Here is a 26,289-nt window from a genome sequence, read left to right as displayed (position 1 = left end):
TATTTCATTGGAACACACTACTCTTCCTTCTGCCCCTTCGTCGTAGGCCTTTTATGTTTGGTGAAAAGTTTGGCACCTTTATTAATTTCTACATAGTTTAAGTATAATTTTAAGAATTTGGATTCTCTACTTTATAATACACTTATTATCACTAATTTTGATGTTTTAAAATATATTAAAAATATATTTAAAATATCAACATAATATATTTTTAATGTTAAGCATATGACAGTAAAAAAAATCAATAAAAAATCTGAATTCTAATTTTAATCCATAAAAAATAAGATGTTATATTCTAATTTAAATCTTTATAAAAATAACTATCTATATAGATTTCGTTTTTAAACATTATAAATTGTAATAAAAGGGACTTGTTGAATAAGAAAAAAAAAACGATATTTTGAATTCATCGAACGCAGTTGGAGTACGGAAGCAGTTTTTATTTTATAAAAAAGATTTGAAGCAGTAAAAGGGTTGAATTATGATATAAGAAGCCTGCAGGTAATTAAAATTAGGAGTTAATAGTAGGCACACTATATGTGTAAGAAAAAGTAGAGTAAGTAATGGTGGTGGAAAGGGTGGGCAGATATGACAAAAAGAGGAGACTTAGTTACATTAATGTAATGAATGGGCTTATCCTTAAGGAAAAATATGATATAAAATAAGTAGTAAAGAAACAAGGGGTTGCTTTCAAATGACATATTCATATTCATATAAATTGGTGTTGGTTCGGATATGATGAGGTATTTGCTCTCACGTCCTCTAATAAACAAAGACCAGGCCAGTCTGTCAACACGATGCCCCGTTTTTAAACCCCATTTCCTTTTCTTTCTTAATTCTCTTCTTCTTCTGCTAATCTACCACCTAACCCTTTTCCATCACCATCGCCACCTTCTACGTGGGATCCAACCCCAACTCTCATCAAATGGATACTAAACTCACCAACAACAACCAACAAGATGCACCTCAGCAAAACATTGCCGACTCTCCTCCTTCTTCTTCTCTCTTCAACATCGATGGCGTTGTCGCCTCCCCCTCTTCCTCGTCCAAGAGAAGGTTACCACTCCTTCCACCTTCCTTTCAACTTTAAATCTTGCAAGGAATACTGCTCCCAATGAATTAGCCGTGATGTCACAGATTGTATGCTACTCTCCAAAGTTTTACACTTTCTATTCGTATTCACAAACCTTTGGTTTTCTTCTCTCTTTTTCAGTGTTAAAGAAACTATTTACCTAAACTACCACTGTCAAAATTCTTAATTTCGCTAGTACTGTAACAATTCTTGATACCAGAATTTCCGTACGTGTGTATCAGCACCTTCTTCAATTCTCTTCCGCTTCATTTTTGCCATACGTCATATGGGTGTGGTTTTTCGAAAGAGTGACTGTGTATGTATGTGAAAAGGGTGAATGAAAAGAGGAATTGGCTTTGTTGAAACATGCAGGAGGGCGATACAGAAAAGGGTGGTGCAAATCCCGATCAAGGAGACAGAAGGGTGTAGGCTAAAAGGAGAGAGCAACACCCCGCCGTCGGATTCATGGGCATGGAGAAAGTACGGGCAGAAACCGATCAAGGGTTCACCTTATCCAAGGTTAATTCCATTCCGAAAACGTTTCAGTCTTGTTATTCATGTTTGGTTATTATTGTGTACAAAATAACTGAAAACAAGAAACGGAAATAACTAGTGTAACTGTCTTGTTAGTTGGTGAATTTGATGATTGAAGTTAAGAAATCGTTGTGGTACAACAGGGGGTACTACAGGTGTAGCAGCTCCAAGGGGTGCCCGGCACGGAAACAAGTGGAAAGGAGCTGCGTGGACCCCACAATGTTGGTCGTCACTTACTCCTCCGACCACAACCATCCCTGGCCAGCTTCAAGAAACAACACCAGGCCCACAAAGAAGCCCGAGCCCGAACCGGTAACGGAGGACCCGGTCGAGCCGGAGACGGAACCGGAACTGGAGGACAAGTTTGCGGAACTGGGCGGGGACGAATCCATGATCACCACCGCGGATGAGATGGGGTGGCTGGGGGAGATGGAAACGACGACGCCCACTGTTCTCGAAAGCCCAATTATTGCCGCAGGGTACCACGCTGACGTGGAGTCGGCGTTGCTGCCGATGAGGGAAGAGGACGAGCTGCTCTTCGCGGACCTAGGGGAGCTGCCGGAGTGCTCCGTCATGTTCCGGCAGGGGCTTCTGGCGGAGCGGCGGCGGTACACGGCGCCGTGGTGCGGGACCACAAGTTGAGGGCAAAAAAGTCAAAAGGAGAAAAGATAAAAAAAAAAAAAATAGGTGCCTGTTTGACACGTTGTTGATGCGGCGGGCACGAGAAAAAGATACCAGCATTTTTTTTTACTTTAGTTTTGATATATTTTTATTTAAATGATTTTTTGTTATTACAAGATAGTTTGTTGAGTAGAAAAGGAAAAGAGATGAGTAGAGTGGGGAGAAACAGAATAAGAGGAAGTTTGGGGCAGTTAATGATGGAAGAGATGAGACAACGTGTGTGTGTGTGCGTGTCGGGAAGTGGTTGTAATTAGCGTAACTTTGGCCGTCCGTTTCAACATCTCGCACAATGTTTGAAAAAATATATATGAAGATAGTATATTACTCACTGGACCCCATATCTTCTTTCTTTCTAGAACAGTATATTAATAATGCGCCGATTCTATTAATTGGCAATCAATGGCCAGAATGAACAAAAATCTTCGTTTAAATTGATGATTATATCAACTATGTAATATTAATTGTATGCATTTTTTATATGACGGAGTAGGTGTAATTTTTTTTCCAAAAATTGTTAATTTGTTTCTAGCACGGTTTAGTGTTAATCATGCAGATAAAAAAACGGTTTATAATTAATCACAATTTACTGAATTCCCAAAATTGTATAATTTTTTTAAAAAACAATAAAATTGAGAATCCTTATTTGTAGAAAACTTTCTTTTCTCAAAATCTAATGTAGTCAAATCATCTTCCTTTTCTATCCTTAATCTTTAACTTATCTATACATTCTTTTTGAAGATCCAACATCACATAATGATTCAGACAAAGAAATCCATCAATTTCTCTTATAGGTAAACTCGAATTTCTACTATTTTCTATTGAACAATATGTTTCTTATACATGTATGTCTCTTTTTGGTTGCATGTTGTCTCTTTTTATTCTTGATGAAACTTCTTTTAACGGAAATCCTAAGGTTGTATCATAGTTGTTTTGGTCGTTTCGTTTTGATGGAGTGATATTTGTATGTGGAGTTGTTTAAAGTAAAAGAACAAATGTTAGGCAAAGTTTATAAGAAAAAGGAAGTTAATTTCATTGTAAATTTAATGCTTTATTTTGACAAGATATGAACTTATAATATGATAGTTGTGTTTGAATGTTGCTATAGAAAATGAGAATTTCTCAAGAAAAGTGTAAGTTTAATGCATAATATTCATAATGGTGATTTTTTTTCTTTTGTTTAGAGAAAGTTATTAATTTATGAGAGGAAAAGGTTTTGGATTTGTACTGTGAAGTTTCTAAATGGGGTGACATTGTCGGATTTGATATGTTGAGTCATGGTTGATGCTATTATGTTATGAAATTGGTATGAAAGTAGTGATGGAAGAATTGGATTAGCAGAGCTTTTATTAATTGAATGTGATTCTTATGATTGTATGACTAAGTGATTTCTTTGGGTTTGGTTGATTGAGTGTCTCTGATGCAGTGAGATAATTATACTTATGACTCTATCATTATATGAAGGGTAATGCTTAAAAAGAGTAGAAGCATAGAAAGATTCAATTAAAACTTTAACAAATATCTAGTGTTCTTTTGAATGATGAAAAATGTGGTTTGTGTCTTAGGTAAATTGTGATTGATTGTTAGATGGGAAAGAAAATTAGCTAAAGCTAGACGAAAATACCTTAGGTTGCACTACAACTCAATTTTTGTTGCATTGTTGTTGGGCGTCACCACAAAATTTTGGAAATAGGGTGTTCCAAGGCCTTACTGCTAGGCGGTGCCTAGTTATAACTAGGCACTGGTGAGTCAGTGAGCCCCTAACTCTATGACATTGGGTGACGGTTACATGGTGTTGGGCGATTGATGACTATTTTTCAACAACCATTTCTTAGCAAGTGTATTCACAAGTAGTATCAACAAGTATCGTATCCACATGAATTTAGCAAGTATGTTGGTAGTTTGATTTTTGGGTTTTGTGTTTGTGATAGAGAGTGCAAGTAAAATAGATAGTAGTTATTAGATAGATTGAGTGGAGTAAGAGCTATGAATTGATTTTATCTCATCTTCTTCTACTACACCACAATCATCTTGTTCACTTACTTGCAAATCATTCAATGGCTTGAGAGTACTATTTCTATGTAGATCTAGGTTCATCCTTGATACTCTAGAACCTAAGGACTCCAAACCCCAATGTGATTCATCTACTTCAGGTAGAATGAATCATTACTTTACTATGTAAGACTTTGTCCTCCAGCATCCCCTCTAGCTACTGAATCAGCACAAGTACATGTATGATGATTGATTGGACCTTAGTTTAAGATTAGTCTTTCAACTCAATCCCAACGAGTGAAATAGGATGAGTCATCAATTCATCCACACAACTTGAGACCAATCTTTCAACTCAAATCAAACCTGTGAAATAAGATGAGTGATCAAGTCATCATTAAGCATAAATCAAACCACAAACAATTGAAGGAAAGCAAAGATAAATACCCAAGGAGTATAAGTGAATAGAATCTGAATTGATTACATCAAACCTAGGCACGAGGTAGTTCAACTACTCAAAGAATGTTATAATGCAATTCCAACAACATCTACATATAAGATCTATACTAAGAGCACCTCATTCATGCCTAATAGACCATATTTTATACTATTGCCACGTTTTTCAACCACCACTCAATGCTTGAAATGAGGACCCAAGCTCTTTATTTATAAGAATTTTTGGGCGGTGTTCAGCCCTACTTTTGGTGCTCAGCCACAGGGGTTACTTCACAAGTGGGTTTCCTTCTCAACTCAACCCCTTGTCCTGGTGCTTAGCATGCGACCTTTCTTTTTTGGAAGAGTTTTCTTGGTTGCTCAGCCTCATAGATTTGGGCTCCAGTTTTCTTTGCAAAGAGGGTTTCCTCACGAAGCTTAGCTCCATTTCTTGTGCTAAGCCAAAAAGTTTAAATATGTTGTCCTGTCTTTTCTACTTTCATGGCTTAGCTCCAATATTGTGGCTCAGTTGGATACTTGATATTTTTTATTTTTTTTACTGCAAAACAATCAAATATCATTATAATTCATAAAACTCTATTTCTCAATATCTTATTTCGTATCTTAAGCCAATGAGTTTGTTTTGTACACAATAGCACCATTTGATACATGATAAGTGTCAATTTCAAATGGAAAATTTACTTATTATTGACACTTATCAGCGATACTCTGTGAAATTTCTTTCCTAGTATAGGTGGGTTATATTTTACTAAATAGTTATCTTTGCGTGCCACAACTTATAGTTATAATGGTATTGAGTTATGTTTGATAATATAGGATCATTTGTGAAAATTTTAGTGTGTTATAGTTGTCAAATTTGTTATTTTCAAGGAGAAATGTTAATCTAAAATGAGTCTAAGTGTATTGAAGGAGATTTGTTACGTGAAACTATCATGACTTTACTAGTATCTAACTCACATACAAAAAGATAACTAAGGGTAAGAGTCAAAGGAGACCTCACTTAGCAACCAGTTATGAAAAAGGATCATACTCAAGGAGCTGTTAAAATTAACCTTGTGTCAGTACTAAAGGGAATATATGAGTTCTACTTGATAAAAAGTGGTAAAAAAGAGAGAGGAGAGGGTTAGTATGACATGTGCAGAGTCTCATGAATTTGTTCAAAATACACTAGTTCTCTCAGAAACAAAAATTTAGATGATGCTCTTGTAATATGATGATCGAGGCTTAATTGTTTAAATTTATTATTTTTATATTTATATATATATATATATATATATATATATATATATATATATATATATATATATATATAACTAAATGGGTCATAAATGCAATTTAGTAGTATATTTTTCCTAAATTTAAATATTGATAAATAAAATATTTCATGTAATCTCATTAAAGTAGGTTCTATTTCTACTAAATTTTAATATTTATGAATCAGAATAACTTTTAAGAACGTTAATTATGTGAATGATGCAGTATAATTATTGGATAAAATATAATTATAATTATTATCTTAAAGGTAAATAAAATGTAATTGAAATAACTTGAAAACAAAATTTTAAAAGGAAATATTGCCCAAATCGACAGAAAAGTTACTTTGACTTTAACATTGGATCTTAACATTTAATCTTCTTTATGATGATTGAACTTTTTTAATTTCTAAGTTGTCAAAGTTGCGCCCTAAACTTTAATATTTATAATCTATCTTTTCCAACCTTTTCACCGTTCGTAGTAATTTAAATTCTGGTAATGTTCAGATCATTATTAAAGGCCTATTTATATTACTACCTAACTTAATTTGTGGTTATATTTTAGGTAAGGAGTTTAATGTAGACGTGGAAGTTAAAAAAAGCTGAATTTAGCGAATGGGTCAAATTTATACTTTGATTTGATTATTGCTTCGAATTATGAATAGCTTTATGTAAGGAAATGACAATAAAAAGTGAAAGTATAAATAACATTTTTCACTACTTTATGTTAAAACTTACGAAATTAAGGAATATCATTAAAACACTACTATATTATCTCAAACAAAACATTTTCTACTTTCCTCTTCTCCTTGTTTCTTGATCAATGACAACTATCATATCTATGGCTATAGAACCAGATGGGGCTATGGATATGTGCATTACAATTAATAGTTAATGATTTCTTCTTGTTGGAATGACATCAGTATTTTGAAAATAAGTGTTATTATTTTTTTCATAAAAAAATATGAACTTTTCTTTCTTTCTAGATACAAGAAAGAGATATTTATATTAGTTACCTTAAAAATATATATTTATATTAGGTATTAAATTACTTCTATACCCTTAATTTATTACAAAATATATAAATAGAAGACAGGCGTCAATTTCTCATGATTTTTGTGGAAAAAGATAAACAAATATTATTGATTGGTCTTGACCAACCCATAAATTATGATTTGACAAATAATAGTACAACAAAAAATGTCACTGTAATGGACATGACCGACTAACAATAATTTAGCTCAAAATTGGCTCATGAAACGTTCAATCAATCTGCATGGATGCTTCAGCACTAAACACCATGACTTTGAAACAACTTTTAACACTTCAGTTATAATTCCACAGAATCAAATTTCAATTAATTTCCTTTATTTGAAGTTAACTTTATCAATCAAATAAAAATTCCAGAATATGTAGAAAACCTTCGAGTAACATCGAGAAATAGAATTTAACGATTAATTACCCAAAACAACCTCATGTTCACAAAGTCTCTTTTTTTCTTTTTCTTCAAACTCTTACTTGAAAAACTAAAGCTTTTAAATCCATCCATCCAAAATTTCATGATTTGAACGGGAAGAGAAAGAAATACAAAAACAATTAAAACTCAAAAGTTCAACTTGGTTAAAGTTTCTATTGATCGATTTAAAGTTTAATTTATGCTTGTCTCACTTTGGATCTTTTAAGGCTAAAAAGTATGAAATAATTGTGCGAAAAATCAATTCCAACACAGAACAGAAAAAAAAATGTTACCCAAACAGAGCATTCAAAAAGTAGAAGACCGCAATGGGGTTTTACTAAAAATAAGTATAAATTAAATTAAATTAAAATTAAAATTTTAAAATATATACTCATATAATAATTTAAATCATTATTATAGTTTATTTAATTTTTATTTATTGCCAATGAAAAAAACTTAATCTTGTCTACATATTATAATACACTCCCACTTTATAATGAATTTTTGCTTACTTAACGGGCCAACGTGCATGCAGTATGAAGGGAGTTTTCTTCCAGCACCCCCAATATTTCTTTTGCACTCCAGAAATATTTTTTAATTCCAATAATACCTTTTGAAAAGTTGACAGCAGTAGACCTTTAAAAAAAAAATCAAAAAATCAACCTTACCCTCTCTCTCCTATTTAAGGTTTAATTATTTTTTTCCTGTTTTTGTAATAAAGTGTCAAATTGATCCTCCAGTTTTTTCTTTTTAAGTTTTAATTTAATCTTCATTTTTAAAAAATTGATGCAATTTTGTCCTTTTCGTTAAATTTCTTGAAACAGATTAAGGATTTTTCATCAAAATTGAAGTTGTTAAAAATGATAAATTGCTTTATTGATATAATTAACACAATCATATTGCCAATTTTGATTAAAAAAATCATTGATTCATTTTAAAAAAATTAACGAAAATAACCAAATTGCATCAATCTTTTAAAAATCAGGACTAAATTGAAACTTAAAAAAATTGGATGACCAATTTAATACTTTTGGATAAAAAGGACCAAAAGAATAATTAAACCCCTATTTAATGAAAACTAACTTTTCTATCCATATTTCATCCTAACTCTAACCACGCAAGACTACTCCATTTAAGCTCCACGAACCCTCACTCTTTCTCTACTCTTCCTCTTGTCCTCACCCCAAACCCCACCCTATTTCTCTTCTATTGTCATTCTCGTGGGGTCTCTTATGCTCTTATTCATACCACACGTAATGATTGATTCGAAAACTATCTTATTTATTTATTTTGAAGTAATGATTTAAAATGGAAAATAAAGTATTCTCGGATCCTCTGTGAAATCCTCGTAAATCTTTTGAGAAGTAATTATTTTTGTGAGCACACATTCTACTTTAATCCCCATTTCAAATTATTACTTCAAAATAAATAAAAAGGTAGTTTTCAAATTATTACCTAGTGGTATCAACAAGAGGAGAAGAGAGAGAATGACAATAGAAGAGAAAGTGAGTGGGGTTTGGAAGTGAGGACAAGAGAAAGAGGAGAGAAAGAGTGAGGGTGGTAAGTGGGGGCTTGGGGGTGAGTGGCTTGCACATTTAAGATTAGGGTGGTGGTGAAAGAGTTAGTTTTTTTTTAAATAGGAGAGAGGATGAGATTGTTTTTTTGATTTTTAAAAAAAAATTATTGATAGTTAACTTTTCAAAGGGTATTATTAGAATTCAAAGCATGTTTGGGTGCAAAAGAAATAATAAATATTGAGGTGCAGGAAAAACCCCCAAAAATGGATTGAATATTTAAAAATGCAATCTAAATAATTGAATTAAATTTTAAATTTAAATAATTATATTCCAAATATGAATTTCCATTTTTTTAAATGAGATATATTATGTGAAAATGAAAAGGATAAACATTAACTATTAACTATTAACTTCTATAATATATTAACTCAGCATAAAAAGTTATTTGATATTTTGAACGAAGTAAAGTGATTGTATAATAATAAAAGAAACAATTCTAATAAATTACACATAATTATACTATTATTACACTTTTTTATTTTTTTATAATTAAAATACATGCATTTATACACGATTAAATTTTTTCTTTTTATTTATATATTTATAATAAAGCATTTTGGATTATACATGAAATATATTAAAAAAGTTAACGTTAAAGTCACATTACAAATCTCACGTTAAAACTATAATCCTAATAATACAAGTTTTTCTTTCATTTTTTTTTGGAGACAAAGGGAGGGAAATACCAAACACAACTTTGCAGAGGCATCATTCTCGGCCATCATTATTGACACCCAAGCCGTTAGTGAAATGATGATAATTTTTTTGTGTGTAATGTAACTGATTCCTCATCTTCACTTCCTCCTTGTACCTTAAAGATGCAAACAAAATCTGACATTTTAACGCTCAGAGATTACAGAAACACCAGACCTAGCTCCCCATTTTACACGCATAAACACAGTACCATCAGAGAATAAACGAATCAAACTTTTCCCATGCCTTTGAGGGAAAAAACGAGTACACTATACTCATTTTATATAATAAATCAAAACCACAAAACATACCAACAAAAAGGAATATAATATACATTAGTTGCTGGCTGGCGTTGTCTAGTTTCGGTCAAACTCTACCCCATTTCCATTGTTTATCCATCCAACAAATCAACACGCTTAATGTCATGTGTTTCTACAAAATTTCAAATATTATTTTAACGCAATGCCTAACATATTTAAATCAGGAAGGTGTAAAAAGTCGATGTAGAATATTTAAATAATAAATTTTGGTAATATAAATGGTAATTTATCAATAATAAATTTTAAGTCTAATTCTTTCTTATAAAATTGACTCATGAGATTTACACTCATTTATATTTTTTTGTGTTTAGTTTGGTAGGAATTTAAGTATGAGTCTAAATTTTTACATTAACTAGAAATGAGAAAGCAGAACACTATATAAGGATAAAGACCCATAAATCCATTATCTTAAAGTTTTGGGTTAAAAGTGGTGTCAATGTCTTATCTGATTAGACTCAGGTTTTATTCGTGTTGTATTTTCCTGGTAAAACCTCTCTCTAAACTTAACGTAGACATGCTTCTATGAACACCACCAACCGAAATAGAGGGGCTTTAGAATAAGCAACTAAGTAGGACCAGGCCAGAAATGTGGTTTGTCATCCATTACTTGTAGTTCTTTTCCAACGTGATTTTGATATGGTTTTTGAAACCAAACGTTTCACTTGAAAATTGATTTGTGAAACTTTGATAAGTATTTTGGTATATTTAAATGCAGGTTGTGGAAAGAAACAAAGTGAAGACTTGGCATTGAAAGAGCAAAAGAATCTCATTATCTGATATTATGGTGATCACGACCTATCTATGATTGTATACAGCCATACACGTCCCTGTCACAGTTCCCACCTTCTGCATCATTAGCCCCTCATCAAATTTGTCTCTATTTTCGTTATCTCACATTCACCCACCACATTGCCTCCTCGTTATCAATATCGTTCAAATTTTCATTCACCATCGCTCAAATGCTGCCCAAAACCTCTTCACAAGATATCAAAGTTCAGCATGTCTCAAAGCCCGTGTCTGATAGGTTGCTACAGAAGTTCCACGATGAGTCACTGTTTGATTTTGATTATGAACAAAGTGGGTTGTGGTCTCCTCCGATTCCACGCACAGTGTTCTTGAACTCACCCGGAAGGATTTTGACTGAGCAAGAGATGCTTCAAAGACTCAGAAGAAAAACTGCTTCAAGAAAACATGCCAAAAAGTTCAGACTTTGTTTCACTGTACAGTGATACTTCTTGGTTCTTTCCCTGTTCCATTGGTTCCAAACTAGTGCTGCATCTCAATTTCCTCTGCTTCTTACCTGATTACCACTGAAAAATTCTATGCCTTATCCTTTTTGCAGGTCTTATGCTGTGCCTCATACTGAATGTAAACAAAGTGGGAAGATTTTTCTACACTGTTTCTTGTTTACAATACAAAACTGAATTAATCCAAAATTTTCGCTATGATTGTAGTACCATTTTCACAGGAATTTAATTGTATTTCTATTCTTTTTGCTTAGTCGAAAAAGATATGTGTGCATTTTTATGTAAAATATCATATAGAATATCAATTTCTGATCCATTGTTTTCATACCACTGTACCTTTGGGTCCCCTAGCATTCTCTTTTTCCTGTTCTTCATCTTTGATTAAGATACTAATAGTCAAATCTTCGTATAGGGTTGGGTCAACACAATTTCGCTTCTCTATCAATACCATGTTTTAATATCTTTCTAAATTATCCACTGTGACCAACATGTGAACATGAAATTAAAAATAAGTGATTTTATTTAAAAATATTAATAATACATTTTCATTGGTATTGAACAAAAGGATTACCTGTTGATTTCCTTATAGAGGCACTAGTTAATTAGCAAGTTCCTGTGAAACATTCTATATCGACAAAATGTTCTTAATTTCTTAAATCATTTGTTTAACTTTGAAAATACACTAAAGATCAAAGACGAGTAAGAACACCTTTGTATTTTTTTCCCATCATCAGCATGTATGATTTTCTCAATAGAGAAAGCCATTGGTATATCTCTTTTAGAGTCCGAAACCCCTGTTTAAATTGTTTTTTATCTCAATTTTATAGAGATATAAAATTATTGAGTAATTAATTATGTTAGCAGTTAGTATTATGATAATTGTAAAAATTGAACTTACAATTTATTTCATACTCTCTTTCAATATTTATCGAACAACCTTATATCCATTAAAAGAAAACAAGTTCTATTTTCTTTATTTTTTATATATTATTTAATTTAGAACATTAAACTACAAATAATTATTTTTGCTCTTTATTTATTATGTAATATTTGGAGTCCAATCCATTTTGGTACATCTGTAAAAATTGTAACTATGAAACAATTGTTTCTTTTAATTTTTTTATTACACTTAATCACTGACATGATATGCAAAAATAATTTATTCTTTAAACAGAAGTTTATGATAATTATTACTAACATATGAAAGTTGTAGAGAATTAGCATGGACTGGTCAATTGTTTTGTTATCTTAAAAAATAGTTGATGCCATGATTGGAAATACAAATCGATGTCTGAGTTTATAATGTTTTAAAGTTCAGGTAATAAAAGAAGTTCTGACTTAAAAAAATTAAAATATTTAAACTCTATTAACTCTAACGTAAACCAATATCTTTAGGACAGAATTAGTTTGGGTTAACGTACAATAAATAACATAAAATTCAATCCATATAATTTTGATTAGACAAGGAAACATCCGTTGAATTAGAAAAACATGGATGATCATAATCGAACTACAGACACCAGCAACAAAGCTCTGTAATTAGTGTTTGGTCAAAATTTCGACAAAATACTATTTATCAAAGAAGTTGAATATAAGTAAATTAACTTTTAAACCGTCATAATACATTTTGAAAATATTACTAGCTAGTATTTCAAGAAAAAATCGCTACAAAATTTAATAAAAATACGACTTGAATCAAATTCTCGTATGAAAACGATACTGTTTCCAACCTAATGTCGAACACAATAATTTTTTAGATATTTTTTCTTATAAGATATTCCATTTTTTCATCTTATTTAATGAGATTTAAACTCACTTTAATTAAAAAAAAAAAGACTTAAACTGTTATAAGAAATAAAAAACGATAATTTTACCTTACAGTTTGAATTTTGTTTTCCTATTTGCTGGAACAAAAGAGGAAAAAGGTTCTTGTTTAAAGACAAAGTATACATGCATCTTGTAAAGTAAAGGTCATATGTAACTTGGTTTAGAAGGTAGACAAATTTTTGAAGTTTAGATCGCTATAGATCAAAAGACTGTGTAGCTCTCAACGTATTCTGGCATATGCAATGTTCATAGCTGAACTGTACAATACTCCAACACTAAACAGATACAGGATCTTGTTGCAGAGCTTCCTTCCCTGTAATGCCTTCTTTTAGATTTTTAAAATATATGTCATAGTCTTTTTCTGGAGGAGGGTTTTGTGGGTCCACAGTGAATGGCTCGCTAAATGGAATCACACTTTTGACCTGCAATGTATGTTAAAGATTGTGTAGCTAGTAAAGTATAGTGAGAACGTCCATAATCAAATACTAGATCCATGTGATTACATGCATATGATCCATATAAAATACAAATATGACTGCTATTTCATAATAGAAGCAGAAACAGCTTGCTTAAAGGGTAATATTAGGCTGACCTCAAATGTTTTGTCACACGCATAAGGGCTATCAAGTGCAGCTACACACATACGAGCAACCTCTTCCCTTGATATTTTACCCTGTTAATTTTTGCATAGCATTCGGAAATGAGAGAAATGCTACTATATATATAGTAACAATGAATTGCTAAAACAAACCAAGAATAAACGTATTGTGAGATAAACAGTTTAGTCAGAGAGAATGTAAACTGAGAAAAGCATCCATCTTTTGTTTTCACGATACCGTAATATTATCTCCTTGATCAAAAATAAGATCGGCACCAGCAGGCTCTTCAGTTAATGCACAAGGCCTCACGATTAGATAAGGAATGCCACTTTCCCTGAGCAAATCCTCGCCCTGTTGCAACATTAACCACTTTTAGCAAATGAACGAGTATGTGACAGACAAATATGAAGTCTATAATAGAATAGGTTACGGTAAGCAATGAGGATCTCAGAGTAAGTTTAACACTAATTCACTCTACCAAACAAAATTGATGTGTAAGGTAAAATTTGCTCTAACTTGTATACTCTATTTTAGTTATATTTCGGGTAGGATCTCCAACAAAGGAGGTTCCTTGAGACAATGTTAATAGAGGGCGAATACTTCTCTTCTGCAAACTTCTAAAATCGAGTAGTTATTGAGTTAAACAAGAACAAACACTTGATCTTATAAATTTAGTAATATTAATGTATCTGTGCTAAACAAGGAACCCATCACCAGATATTTTACCTTTAGTTTAAATGTGAGAATAAAACCCAGTTCCTTGTTTAATCGAACAGCAGGGGGCTGTTTACTTAGATCAAGCCCAGGCCTTTCAGGCCTTGTAACTCCTGCTGAGCTCACATGTACAAACCTGGATGTGACACATAAAGGAGTACAAAAAAGATAAAGTTAGGGTAACAAATGCATGGAAAAGACAACCAAAAATATAAGGCAATTACCTGGGTGTTATTGGATCCTTTATATATGCCCTTATGCTAGACACTGGAAGCTCAAATGGACCTTCCACAAAAGTTTCATTTAATTTACCATCATACTCAAACTTGCTGAACATGAGCTGCAGAGAATTTAGCTCCATCATTAAGAACCAGTGTGGGATTTCTAAGCCAAAAGACATAATGGAATACAAGCAAAGCCATACCTGTAATGATGCAACATTGCTTGGATCAAATGGTGGAGCATCAGATACAGTTCTTGCTCGAAATACAGGCCTCAAGGAAGAAAATGGAACTTGAATCTATGAAAGACAAAAGAACAAAACACTTGAGCTTGTATTAGATAATATAAACTGCAGCAACTGCAATAGATGATACCTACCGATTGCCATTTTCCTTTCTCAGTGTCAAAGCCTGAAGTGTAACCAACAGTGTCCCAATCACTGCTTGTGCGAACAATGATTTTATATCTACGGCCATCACCTTTTAGGCGGAACTCCAAACCATCATATGCAGAAAGATTTTCAGGTTCTGAGAAATTCTGAAAACCAATTGTGACAACTCTCCTTTTTAAATAAGAACTTTTTTTCACTAAGTAACTGGTTAAAGTGAAATCATATTATACTATAATCACAGCAATAACAGTTAGCCATAGGCAGGTATAAACTCCAGAAACTTAGAAATAATTATAGTCATACAGTTAAACGTTAATAATCCAACTAATGGAAACATATGGTCCTAGAAAAAATAATAAGTGCAAAATATTTTATATGCTTTCAAGGGAAAACTGTATTCATTTCTTACTGACCAAATAAATAAGTGCTTTCCTTGTTTCAAACCAAATGGTTCTTTAAGTTGCTAAGAAATTCTTAAGGGTGATATAAAGTTAAAACCATATGAAAAGGCAGTTTTAGAACACTTATCTAAAGCTATAAGTGAACCAGTACAGCAATTCCGAGTTTATATCCATTCATCAGAATTTAGAGGAACATTAGGAATGAACACACAGGACACTTTTCTATTGAAGAGAACAAGTTGAGGTCATTTTCAAGATTTCGAAAAAAACAAAATTACGTCAGAGTTGGTTCAAATAACATTAATCAAAATGTAATCTTTTATTTTCATATAGTGGTCTAGTAGTGAATCACATATGTCACTGTCATTTGCCTGAACTCATTGAAAAGTTAATATAAATGTTTTTCATTACCTTAGTTCTAATACTTGTAAAGCCACCATTGTTTGCCGTTGAAACAACACCTGAACTAGACACAAAGTTGTATTATTTTGGGCAGTAAAATACAGCTTACAAATTCCCCCAAAAGCGAAATCACATACATTGTCAAGAATTTGACACATACCTTTAAAAACCCCTGTTGGCCCACCATTTTCACCCCCATTTGGGTTAATTTGAAAAGTACTTTCACTAACTCCGCCCATTACCACATCATCTAAAGCACCCCAAGGAAGTTGCCTGTAATTATTGCCTGTAAGGAAAATAGAAAAGAAAATTCTACTCACAGGATGCACAGCATTAAAACTGAAACACTCAAAACAAAGCTAAAAACCAGAAGTATAATATTAAATATAGCATGTTGCAAACACAAAGCCATGCAACAGAGACGCTGCAATCAGTCTTGCAACTTAATGTTCAAAGTTCAAAGCTCAATCCAATATATCAACCTTTAATTGCTCTTCCTACAATTAGCCAAGTGGATTCAGAACACTTTTTAATGCATGAACTGTGCCTCACAGCCTATCGCACCCTCCACCCTCAAGAAAGAATAAAAATCAATTCTGCTTCTACAAGTTTCCTTTTATGCAGCAAAGTTAAGTTTGGTGGTCACTGGACATGTATATAAAAAGTTTGATCTGGCAATTACGTTGAATCAATTTAATGTTTTGTCAACTAGGAACCTACCTTCAAATCCAAACAATAGCCTTCCTCTTCGAAGTCCAAGATTGTCCTTCACAGCCTTGATCAAATTTTTCATTCCTATGTACTCTACCTTTTCTGGTGAATCACCTTTTATCTGTTTTCAACAACCAATAACTAAGAAAATAAGCTTCAAGAACTTCACAAATGAGCTTCAGACCAACTGTACTTCCAAATTAAATAGACAACAAAACCTCTGATTCTGAAGATAATTTCAACAGAAAGGAAAATCAGTAAGCTACCTCTGGCTCAAAGAACTTGACTCCCTGCACCAAAAATAATTTCATTCTGTTAGTGAGAAATAAATATGAAGCATTCACCAAAAAATCACAAAACTAGAACAATTAAGAGAAGTAACAAGTTGATAATGGCCCCGTTGTTATAAATTTTCCCATAAACAGTTATAGGAGAATGAACTGAGAAAAATATTTGTTTTCGTACAAGTTAAAATTATCTTATGCATAAGTTAATTTGTAGAAGATACTCCATTAAGTTTCTTCAAAAAATGATCCTAACATATTCATGACCTAATTTTAGCATATGAGAGAAGTTTATCTCATTCTTTTCTTCTGATTTTGTAAGTATTTATGGAAAAATTTGTCCAAATAGAATCGTTAGTAGATATTATACACCTATTTCTCAGTGAAAGACAAGTATTAATTACAGTGTAAGAAAAATCGAATTTGTTTGTCCTAATAAAGCTAATGGACATACTTGGCTGTATTTTGCTCTGTCTGGAGTGTCTCCTTCCTTAGGGCCAACAATAACAGAAGCAGCATTAATCACTTTCTTCACGCCTTTAAAGTATTCAGGGATCAAAGTGCTATCTTTTGTAATGTCTCCAACAACCTTAGTGCACATATAAAGGTAAGTTGGCAGCAGAGAAAAGTAATGGATAAAGAAACAATCAATTTACGTAGCGCACTCTTTGCAATCACTCGATAAAAAAATTACAAATAACACAGGTAAGTCTGCACTGAGGAACATCATTATATTCCACGAAATCTTGAAATATTAGCAAATATTCCACAGAAAAATCAGTGAAGAACTTCATATGGCCAGAAGTCAAATTGATTATCTCCTCCTACGCAAACACATGCTCACCAGGCTAACTTCTATCTTCCATCATTGCTGGATTCATTGTGTTTAGGTCCAATAAGACCTCATTGTGAACAAAAATGGTAACTACAAATATAAGGTGGCAGTTTTTTTATCAGTGCATTATTAAACTGACTCACCAAATCAACATCTGAGCCTAACATCCTTCTTGCCTTCTCTTCATTTCTAACCTGGTAAATATTGACACAGAAATATAATATTTGTTATGCACCAAATTCAAGTATTAATAGACCAAAACTTTCTAAATTCTTTTCAATGTTATTTACGTAGAAACTATTATATGCTATGAAATCTTGTGAAAAAGGTAAGTTAACAACAATACCAATACTCGGACAGGAATTCCTTTCTTCCGCAGTATGTCAACTACTCTTCGACCAACGCCACCAGTGGCTCCAGCTACCAGGACGATATCAGAAGTTCTCATTGGGTTAACCATTTCACTCGGGGAAGGAACAGAAAGTTTCTCAACTAGAAAGTCAAAGAACTTCACAATTCAGAAATGAAGAATATTCATTAGTAGATTCATACCAGTCTTTCCCTCTCTATCTCTCTTCCTTCCTTACTATTACTCTGTAGTTATACTAGTTGAAAGTTGAAGACAGTGTTACCTTTGCAGGAGATGGAAACCCATTGAAGAAGTATAGTGTTTTTACAAATCTTCCAAAATCCCAATTTTGTCGTCCAGTTTCAGCCGATATTGCTGCTCTGTGTGCTCCAGAAGTAATTCTCGTTGACGTATAAATTAATGGCTGAGGTCTACCATAAATCTGAAGAAATGGTTTAGGTAGCGTAGGTGATGCCAAAATAGTGTGTGGAGAATTCTTACAGAACTTTCTTTTAGCCAACTGAGCCCCCTGCAGTATGAATTAACAGAAGAGCATCAAGATGAAGCAGAATTATATCAACAAGAACCAAACTTTCACTGCCTCTGATGAAAAGGGAAGTTCCATCTTCAGCAACAACAGCAATAAGAATCAAAATTCAATTTCAAGAAATGATTTTGACATCCAACCAAATTCACAAAAGGCATTCGATGAACTTCCGGGATAACCCAATTTTACTGAACGGTGAGAGTAGAAGGATAATATGCAAGGAATATGAGATAACCTATTTTATGTTGGCTCAGTAAAATCCAAGTGGTAGCACATTCAAGGAAGTTAAACTATGTTGACGACATTGGTTGTGAAGATAATTTCTTCGGCATAAAACTAAGTATAAAAGTGTTAAAACATGAAATAAGAGGGTTGGTATTTGTTCCAACGTGAGAGTAATACCTGAAAATTGAGAAGAGACGTGGAAGAAGAGGAGGATTGAGTTGTGCAAAACGCTTCCATTTTGGAAAATGATCGCAGCAATATGTTGGGAAGTTAAGGTTGCCGTGATATTTACAGTGTTGGATTCATATCAACCACAAACCGAACGTGTCCATTTCAGTTGGGTCTAGAATCAAATTGTTTATAATAATAATTTATATTACTTTCTAACATTTTCTTCCCCTTTTCCCTTTATTTTATATATATATATATTATACCACACCTAGCCGGCCCCACTAGCATATTAACACATATCACCCTTGACCAACACCTATATCGGTCAAGGCTGGGGACTCGTGTACCACACCAAGCCAACTCAACAGAATAGTAATAAAACGAGGTCTATATATCAAAGCATTCAAGTAGTCAGCCTAGGCCTGGCTGACCTAAGCCTAACCGGCCTAAACCGGTAACTTAAACACCTAGAGGAACAACTTGCCTAAGACAACACATAAGCAACACAAACCGTCAAGAAAAGTAGTCGGCTTAGGCCGGCAACCCCAATATACTTAGCAAAATCAAAGCTCCCTTAGTATTCAATGAGTCCACCTCGGGGCTTGGGTTAGGGCCCAAGCTCATTTACAGCCCAAGCTAAGGCCTAAGCCAGGGCCCGACCCATAGAATAACCAGACGTAATTAATACTCTATAAATACACGTGGACCCAGTCATTAAAGGTACGCATACAAAAAAAAAAAATTACTCCATTAATCACCTGATTTGACATTTTGAGAGTTTTGACTCACTTGAGGTTCGGAGTCCCTTCTGCAGATAACCCTTCCTGGGTCCAAGCCGACATGTACCAACCGGGAATAGGCCAACTGAAGAGATAGCGGACTACATGAGTAAGGTGACGCTTGTGTCTAACTTATCTTGTTTGTTCTCTGCAGGAACATATATATATATATATATATATATATATATATATATATAATCTAAAAAATTATAACCAATAAAAAAATTAAAATAATATATTTAAAATTTATATTTTCATCACTAATACAACAAAAATAACATAATTTAATACAATTATTATAAAAGAAATCAAAAGATCCTCTTATTTATTCATATTTTTCTTGAACTTATCAATTAATGAAAATAATGCTTTCAACAAATTTTTTAAAATAAGGATTAAAATTATACAAATAAAAAAAAATAGACTGTTTTAAGATTTTTTGTACAAAAGTAGGACCAATAAAATAATATCTTTTTTATTTCTAATTGTTGTCTTTTAACTAAATAATTTATTTAAATTTTTTAGTTTCTTATGTCAATAATTCCAACTGTATTTTGTGGTGAAACAATAATTTAGTTCATTAAATGTATTAGTTTGTGATGTTTTTATTTATTATTTTTTACAAATTCATGATTAAATTAGTTTAAAGAAATAGAAATAATAAACTCACTACAAACATAAATATATTAAGTGATTCCACTGCTACTTATAACAAATATTAATGTCCAATTCATTCTTATTTATATTTTAGAATTATAGTATTTTAAATCTTACAACTATCTAGCATATACAATAGTAAAATAAAAAAAAATAGAATATTCATTTTCTAAGTTTTTACTTTCAGACTGCAAGTATCCCTGTCTGATTTATTTTCATTTAGATTATAATTTACACACACAATGAAACATAACAATACATATTTCATTTAAAAAGTATATAAAATTAATAGAAATATTAAATGTTATCTATTTAAAATAAGATAACGCGATAATAAAAAAAATGTTGTGATCTTTTGGGAATGTGTACCGCCGGGTAGTAGAATATATAGAAGTGCTCCCAGACGTATTTGAATTATATTATTTCTTTTCTGTGCGACTCTCAGTTTACTTATTGCTGAAATGGGTGGCGGAGGAGTTATGAGGACGGCGGCGAAGATTGCAGGCATTGGCGTCTCCAGGCCAGGTCTCCGGCGCTTTCCAGTGGCGTTACCGACCGAGCAATCGGTTGGCAACGCGTCGCCACCCTCGTTGGTCGCTGGCGTATCGTCGAAGGGAGCAAAGACCGCTGAGGTTGTCCCGGTGCACACGGCGGCATCGTGGGATGAGTGGGACTTTGCTGACGACGGCGATTTGTCCTTGCCGAGGATGGTGTTCGGTTCTGCCCCCACTTTCGAGGAAGCCAAGGAAGCCACTGCAGAATTGAAGGACGCCATTGATCAGTATATTATTTTTTTAATTGATGATGATTGTTGTGATATAAATTTAATTTATTTTCTTATATTGTTGTATTTGTGGTTTCAATCTCTGTTTTGAAGTCTTGCTTGGGTTTTAGTGTTTAACTGTGCTTAGTTTTTTCCAAAGGCTTCATTTTTATTGTTAGTCTGAGGGTCTTTTTTCTTAACTGTTATTCGTTTGAGTTTGCTGGCACAGTATCAGTGAACGTTGAAACTTTTAATCTTTTTCATGTTGATATTGTAAACGACACTTTAGGAGGATCGCAATTAAATTCCTTAAGTAAATCTCTGTTTTTTTTTTTTTTTTTGTAAATGTGGAAACTCGCATCTTATTGAAAATGATACCTTCTTCGGCTGTTGCTTTGTCCACCTTTGTAAAGTAAGTTTGAGCATAATGATATTATAAATGTTCGCAGGTGCTATTGTTCTTGGTAATATTAGGGATAAAAACTGTTGCCTTTGTTAACTTTGCCTATTATTCCCTTTTTGAAACTCTTTCCTTCAACGTGTTTTATCCATGTTTCTTGATATGATTATTATCTCAGTAATTTGTGTGCTGTTAAAGGTATTGGCTTTTGGGAAGTGTTGGACCTGGTGCATGTTTGGATAACCATTTTGAACGTACTTTAGACACCGAGCAGATTCTTGAAGAAGAATACTTTTTATATGTTCTGTTCTGAATGTAGTTTTGGAAGGGGTTCAACAGTTATCCAAACATGTTCACGTTCTTTATCTGTCATCAGTTCACTCCCAGTATTTTATTTTGGTCTTGCAGAAATTATTGCTTGATGAAGTTATACTGTGTAAATTCCCTTTCTTGGGTCAAGAATGCAATCGTGGGGAACCATGGTTATTAGTTTTGTCATTTGAACCATGCTGTTTTTTTGATTGGAGGATGATTTTCTTGTTCACAGACTCATACATGGTGTGTTTTGTTTAGATAGCCAAATGTTAGTTGTTACTATTATGTTACTGGGAAAGTCAAACATAGAACCTCTCTTACCTTCACTTCCAAACCCACCAAGCCAACATCATAACTCCCAAGTTAGTGGGGAAGTTGAACCCACAACCTCGGCCACTCTTCTCCTTCTAACTTTACCACTAAGCCAACCTTATAGCTCCTTCATACATTGTGTTAGATCTGATGATACTTATCTCTATCTGAAATCTTATGTTTTTCTTTTTCAGAGTATATTTTTCTCCCGAATCTTCTTATTATTCATCTCCTGGTTGTGAAGTCTCTGCTCTGTCTCCTACACTTTATGAGCCAGTGAACAGATCTTGTGTAATTTCAAATCCTTCAGGGCCAAAGCATGTCATTCAGGCTTTTCACTTACTTAGCACAAGTCCTGAGGCTCAGGTAAACTGATGAAGTCAAAATTACAGTCTCTTTAGTAATCGCGTTTTGTGTATGATATCTAAAACGCTATTAATTGAAGGCTTTGGTTCATTTCTTGAATTAATAGATAGAATTCATTTGTCCTTGGTTTCAACCAGGCTGTTGTGGCTTCACTCGCTTGTGATCCAAATGTATTGAATGCAGTCATGAAAAATCCTGCTGTCAGCAGTTTCTTGCAATCACAACTGACAGGTAGTCCTATTTCCTAGTTAACGGGTCTTTGTTCTGTAGGATAGATCTTTTTAAAAACTGAAAACCCCAACTGAAATTGTTTTTTTTTTTTTTATTTCAAAACTTAAAACTGAACTGTTCCTTCAGTGATTTTAGAACTTTTCTCCAACCAAAATTGGAGTTTTACTCCAGTTATTCACATAATAAAGGTGTACACTGAAATTTAGCATAAACTACGAAGGTAGAATTCTAATAGTCCAATTCTACTTGGGAAACAACATAAAAAAGTATACAAGGAATTGGATATAGGCATTGTTCTTGTTTTTAATGTTTGTCCCATTACTTTGGAGCAGAGGAAACTGAGGAAGTGGAAAAGTTGTCAAGTTGTGCTTCTGAAGCAGTTGAAACACCTGAAAAAATGGAAGCATCATCCAAGTCTCACTCGCGAAACATCTTTTCCACTATCAGTGGTGGTCTGCAGAATGTAAAGCTTAGAGTCATTGAATTGGTAAGTAGGTGTAGGGTGCCTGGTTTCCTTCAGAACATATTCTCGTCACCTGATACTGAGAAAGAGAAGATGTATGCTGGTGCTGAGGCCGATGGGAACACTAAAACAAGTTTCTTTGATAGTAAATATGCCCAGGGAGGAATTTTGGTAGGTTTGGTACTGCTGGTCTTAATGGCCATAGGGGCCAAGAGAGGTTAGACTCTTGGAAGCAAACCTATAATGTGTCGACTTCTCTATTTGAAGCCTGTAAATATATATGAACTGCCTTCAAATTAACACTGTCTTGCACTAGGTAATGTTGTTTTTGTTAACATTTGGAAGCCTACCTGGTTCTGGTTTTTTCAACGTTTTCTGAAATTTTCTACTTCCTGAGACATGTCTTAAAACTCATGTATATATTGTCTTCCTCGGTAGTCTTGCTAAACTTTAGTGTGAATAAGGTAGGAAAATTTTCAAGAGAAAGAAATCACTTAAAAATCCAATATTTAGGCAAGGATGATTTCATTAACTTCTACCTTCTTTGGTGAATGGCTTTCTTAGCTAATTTAGGAGATGACCAAGAGTTGGAATGCTTTCAAGTTTACCAAATGTTTATTTTATTTCTCATGTGATGGCATTTTTTTTCTTTTGGATTTAAGCATGAATGAACTTACAGAACAGTTTCATATTTGTCTAAATGCCATTTAGTGTAATGCACCCAAAACCCGGACAGAGCCACTCCCAATTATTTATATGAAGACATATTAATTGACTCCAACAGTAATTCAACATTTGCACCTTTCACTCACTTGTACAAAAAGATATAGAGAAAAGCCTAACGTTTGGATGACAAAACGACAACAAAACCAAGTGTTGCGTGACTGTGAGTCACTTCAAACTTACAACCCTAGTTCAACAATTGTCATTTTAAACATGATGACCCCTGAGACAATTCAACAACGCTCATTAATGTTGTAAGAGCATTTCAAAAACTTAAATAAGAAGTGATTACAAACGCCACAAAAACATTCATGAACGGGTAATACCAATCAAATCTTAAAAAGGCAATGCCCGTTCATGACATAGTTGAGGTCATGGTCATTTCAATTTCGACCTGGTAAAAATTTAAGCTTATAATTATGGATTAAGGTAAAGAGTCGAACTGACGGCTAGAGACTGACCTAAAAGATATTTCGAGAGAATCTGGGTCAAGCCTAATTTGGTTAATAGTAGATAAGTCGTTATTATTTTTATCTTTTGAACTTTTATTATTATTTCATGTAACTAAAATTTTCTTTTGATTTGGAGAAATAAAAATTATTTGTAAATTATTTGTTTGTAAATAAAATACTAACTCATGTTTAAAATACAGAATTATTTTTACCAAAAACTAATTTTGACTTAGGGTGTGTTCCTAGACATGGGGGAGAGTGTGAAGATGGATTTGTGTAGATTTAGGTGGATGAATATTTGTGTTGTTTTGAGTGGATTTAGAGTGTAAAGTGAGTGGATTTGGAGATAATTTTTATGAAAGTTAGTAAAAGATTTGATTGATGTGATAGATAAAATTATATGTTAAAATAGATATATTTATTAAGTTGTCATAATACCCTTGTGTAAAGAAAGATGAATTTTTGAATTGATGTTATTGAAATAATTTGTAAATTAGTTACTTTTAGTCATAAACATGATTTTGTGGTTCTTGATACAATCACTACATGAGAGGTAACTATAATAGCTTAGAGGATGGAGCAGTTATTAGGGTATGTATAATCATAAACTATGAAAGAAGGTATAATAGAAGTGCTACTACATATTGGACAAGATGGAGGATAAATTTTGTCTGCTATGGTCTCGTCTTCTTCTTCTTGGCCACCCTCCTCTCCTCCTTCTTTCATATTTTCCACCCTTATCAGCTTAGTACGAAACTTCTTTCTCATCTGTTTGGTTAAGCGAACAACATACACTTCCTCTCCAGTTACCACAACTTCATCATTGCATTCTCCATATAATAATTCTATTGATTCCACACTTGCTTCCTCCACGTCCAGCTCCACCTGCACAAAACAAACAAATGCATGAATATATATATATATATATATATATATATATATATATATATATATAACCATGACACCGGTGTCGTAACCAGTGTCGCTATTTCAAAACATGGCACCGGTTACGTAACTGGTGCCATCCCTCTCTAGAAATCCACAGCACTGGTGCCATTCATGTACACCGGTGCCATCCCATTCCCTATCACAGGCTGCAACACCTCCCACCACCATCCCAGTCCTGCAACACCTCCTACACGGCACCACTGCAACACCTCACGACCACCACCACACCCCAAAGAACCTCATCTTCTTCCCAAACACACCGTAACTCACGTAACTCACCTCTTAATGACCTTCTGCTTCACAAAATCAAACAACCAAACACCAGTGTTGAACCATTTTAGAATGAGCGAGAGCTGTGGTGAAGATTCTGGTCAGAGGAATCTTTCAGGAATCTTTGTAGACGCGTATGGCAGAGGATGAATATTGCCAGTCCAAGTACCGCGTGGGAAAGTAAAAATGAGGATAATATAGTAAAATGTGCGGTGATACTCGCTAATCTTCTGCTTCTACCGTGGATGAAAATATTTGTGTATCCCTCAAATCAGTCGTCCCATATCGGCCCTAATCACTGCAATGGAACACAAATTTAAATTGAATCTGTACTCCCTTATTCTATTTAACAGTAAATTTCACCCAAGAGAACAGACCCTTAAAGATGGTCACAAATATTGAGTCAAAAGAGGTTTTTATCATTTTTTTTCCTCAGTTTAGCATTGTCAACTGAACCTTGATAGACACAGAATTCCAACATGAACCCTTAGAAAGAACGTAGAAGGAAATTTTAATAATTTTTTTTATCGAAAGGTTATGTCAAATAAAAATAATGAGTATACCGAAGGCAAGAGATATTTTAAACAAAATGGACCAATACCAAATATTTTAACAAAAGTTGAAATAGATTACATAAAAATATTTCAATTTAATTAAGGG

General features: G+C 33.3%; 5 protein-coding genes across 7 annotated transcripts; 3 read left to right on the top strand and 2 right to left on the bottom strand.

Moving 5' to 3' along the window:
• The first annotated feature begins 741 nt into the window (after nucleotides 1–741).
• On the top strand, nucleotides 742–2,620 carry WRKY65 (WRKY DNA-binding protein 65). The gene is made up of 3 exons (XM_028060347.2): nucleotides 742–1,056; nucleotides 1,445–1,591; nucleotides 1,750–2,620. The coding sequence occupies exons 1-3, from the start codon at nucleotides 926–928 to the stop codon at nucleotides 2,246–2,248; spliced, it is 777 nt and encodes a 258-aa protein (XP_027916148.1). The 5' UTR covers nucleotides 742–925; the 3' UTR covers nucleotides 2,249–2,620.
• An 8,227-nt stretch (nucleotides 2,621–10,847) lies between these two features.
• Nucleotides 10,848–11,597, top strand: LOC146887452 (uncharacterized). Its single transcript, XM_085671061.1, has 2 exons — nucleotides 10,848–11,226; nucleotides 11,368–11,597. The coding sequence occupies exons 1-2, from the start codon at nucleotides 10,985–10,987 to the stop codon at nucleotides 11,447–11,449; spliced, it is 324 nt and encodes a 107-aa protein (XP_085527187.1). The 5' UTR covers nucleotides 10,848–10,984; the 3' UTR covers nucleotides 11,450–11,597.
• Nucleotides 11,598–13,117: 1,520 nt separating this feature from the next.
• Nucleotides 13,118–19,110, bottom strand: LOC114179609 (NAD(P)-binding Rossmann-fold superfamily protein). Of its 3 annotated transcripts, none has more exons than XM_028066017.2 (16): nucleotides 18,957–19,110; nucleotides 18,291–18,536; nucleotides 18,005–18,166; nucleotides 17,802–17,852; nucleotides 17,278–17,412; nucleotides 16,806–16,829; nucleotides 16,549–16,660; nucleotides 15,989–16,114; nucleotides 15,838–15,887; nucleotides 15,013–15,171; nucleotides 14,837–14,932; nucleotides 14,637–14,752; nucleotides 14,425–14,548; nucleotides 13,936–14,049; nucleotides 13,692–13,772; nucleotides 13,118–13,521 (listed from the first exon to the last, which is right to left on the bottom strand). In XM_028066017.2, exons 1-16 carry the CDS (start codon nucleotides 19,014–19,016, stop codon nucleotides 13,375–13,377), a joined length of 1,803 nt encoding a protein of 600 aa, XP_027921818.1. In that variant the 5' UTR covers nucleotides 19,017–19,110; the 3' UTR covers nucleotides 13,118–13,374. The 3 variants fall into 3 exon arrangements, with proteins under 3 accessions (XP_027921818.1, XP_027921819.1, XP_027921820.1); XM_028066018.2 differs by lacking the exon at nucleotides 18,957–19,110 and adding an exon at nucleotides 18,790–18,810; XM_028066019.2 differs by lacking the exon at nucleotides 18,957–19,110 and having other exon boundaries at nucleotides 18,005–18,150.
• Nucleotides 19,111–20,802: 1,692 nt separating this feature from the next.
• Nucleotides 20,803–23,536, top strand: LOC114176004 (uncharacterized). Its single transcript, XM_028060881.2, has 4 exons — nucleotides 20,803–21,167; nucleotides 22,371–22,542; nucleotides 22,680–22,773; nucleotides 23,106–23,536. Exons 1-4 carry the CDS (start codon nucleotides 20,848–20,850, stop codon nucleotides 23,456–23,458), a joined length of 939 nt encoding a protein of 312 aa, XP_027916682.1. The 5' UTR covers nucleotides 20,803–20,847; the 3' UTR covers nucleotides 23,459–23,536.
• Nucleotides 23,537–24,978: 1,442 nt separating this feature from the next.
• LOC146887451 (uncharacterized) lies at nucleotides 24,979–25,527 on the bottom strand. Its single transcript, XM_085671455.1, has 2 exons — nucleotides 25,423–25,527; nucleotides 24,979–25,296 (listed from the first exon to the last, which is right to left on the bottom strand). Exons 1-2 carry the CDS (start codon nucleotides 25,525–25,527, stop codon nucleotides 24,979–24,981), a joined length of 423 nt encoding a protein of 140 aa, XP_085527581.1.
• Nucleotides 25,528–26,289: the final 762 nt, after the last annotated feature.

The sequence above is a fragment of the Vigna unguiculata genome, chromosome 3 (genome assembly GCF_037176805.1).
Source record: "Vigna unguiculata cultivar grain cowpea cultivar isolate G323 ecotype 2 chromosome 3, ASM3717680v1, whole genome shotgun sequence".
Taxonomy (NCBI): Eukaryota; Viridiplantae; Streptophyta; class Magnoliopsida; order Fabales; family Fabaceae; genus Vigna; species Vigna unguiculata.
This window is presented reverse-complemented; position numbering and strand designations above follow the sequence as displayed.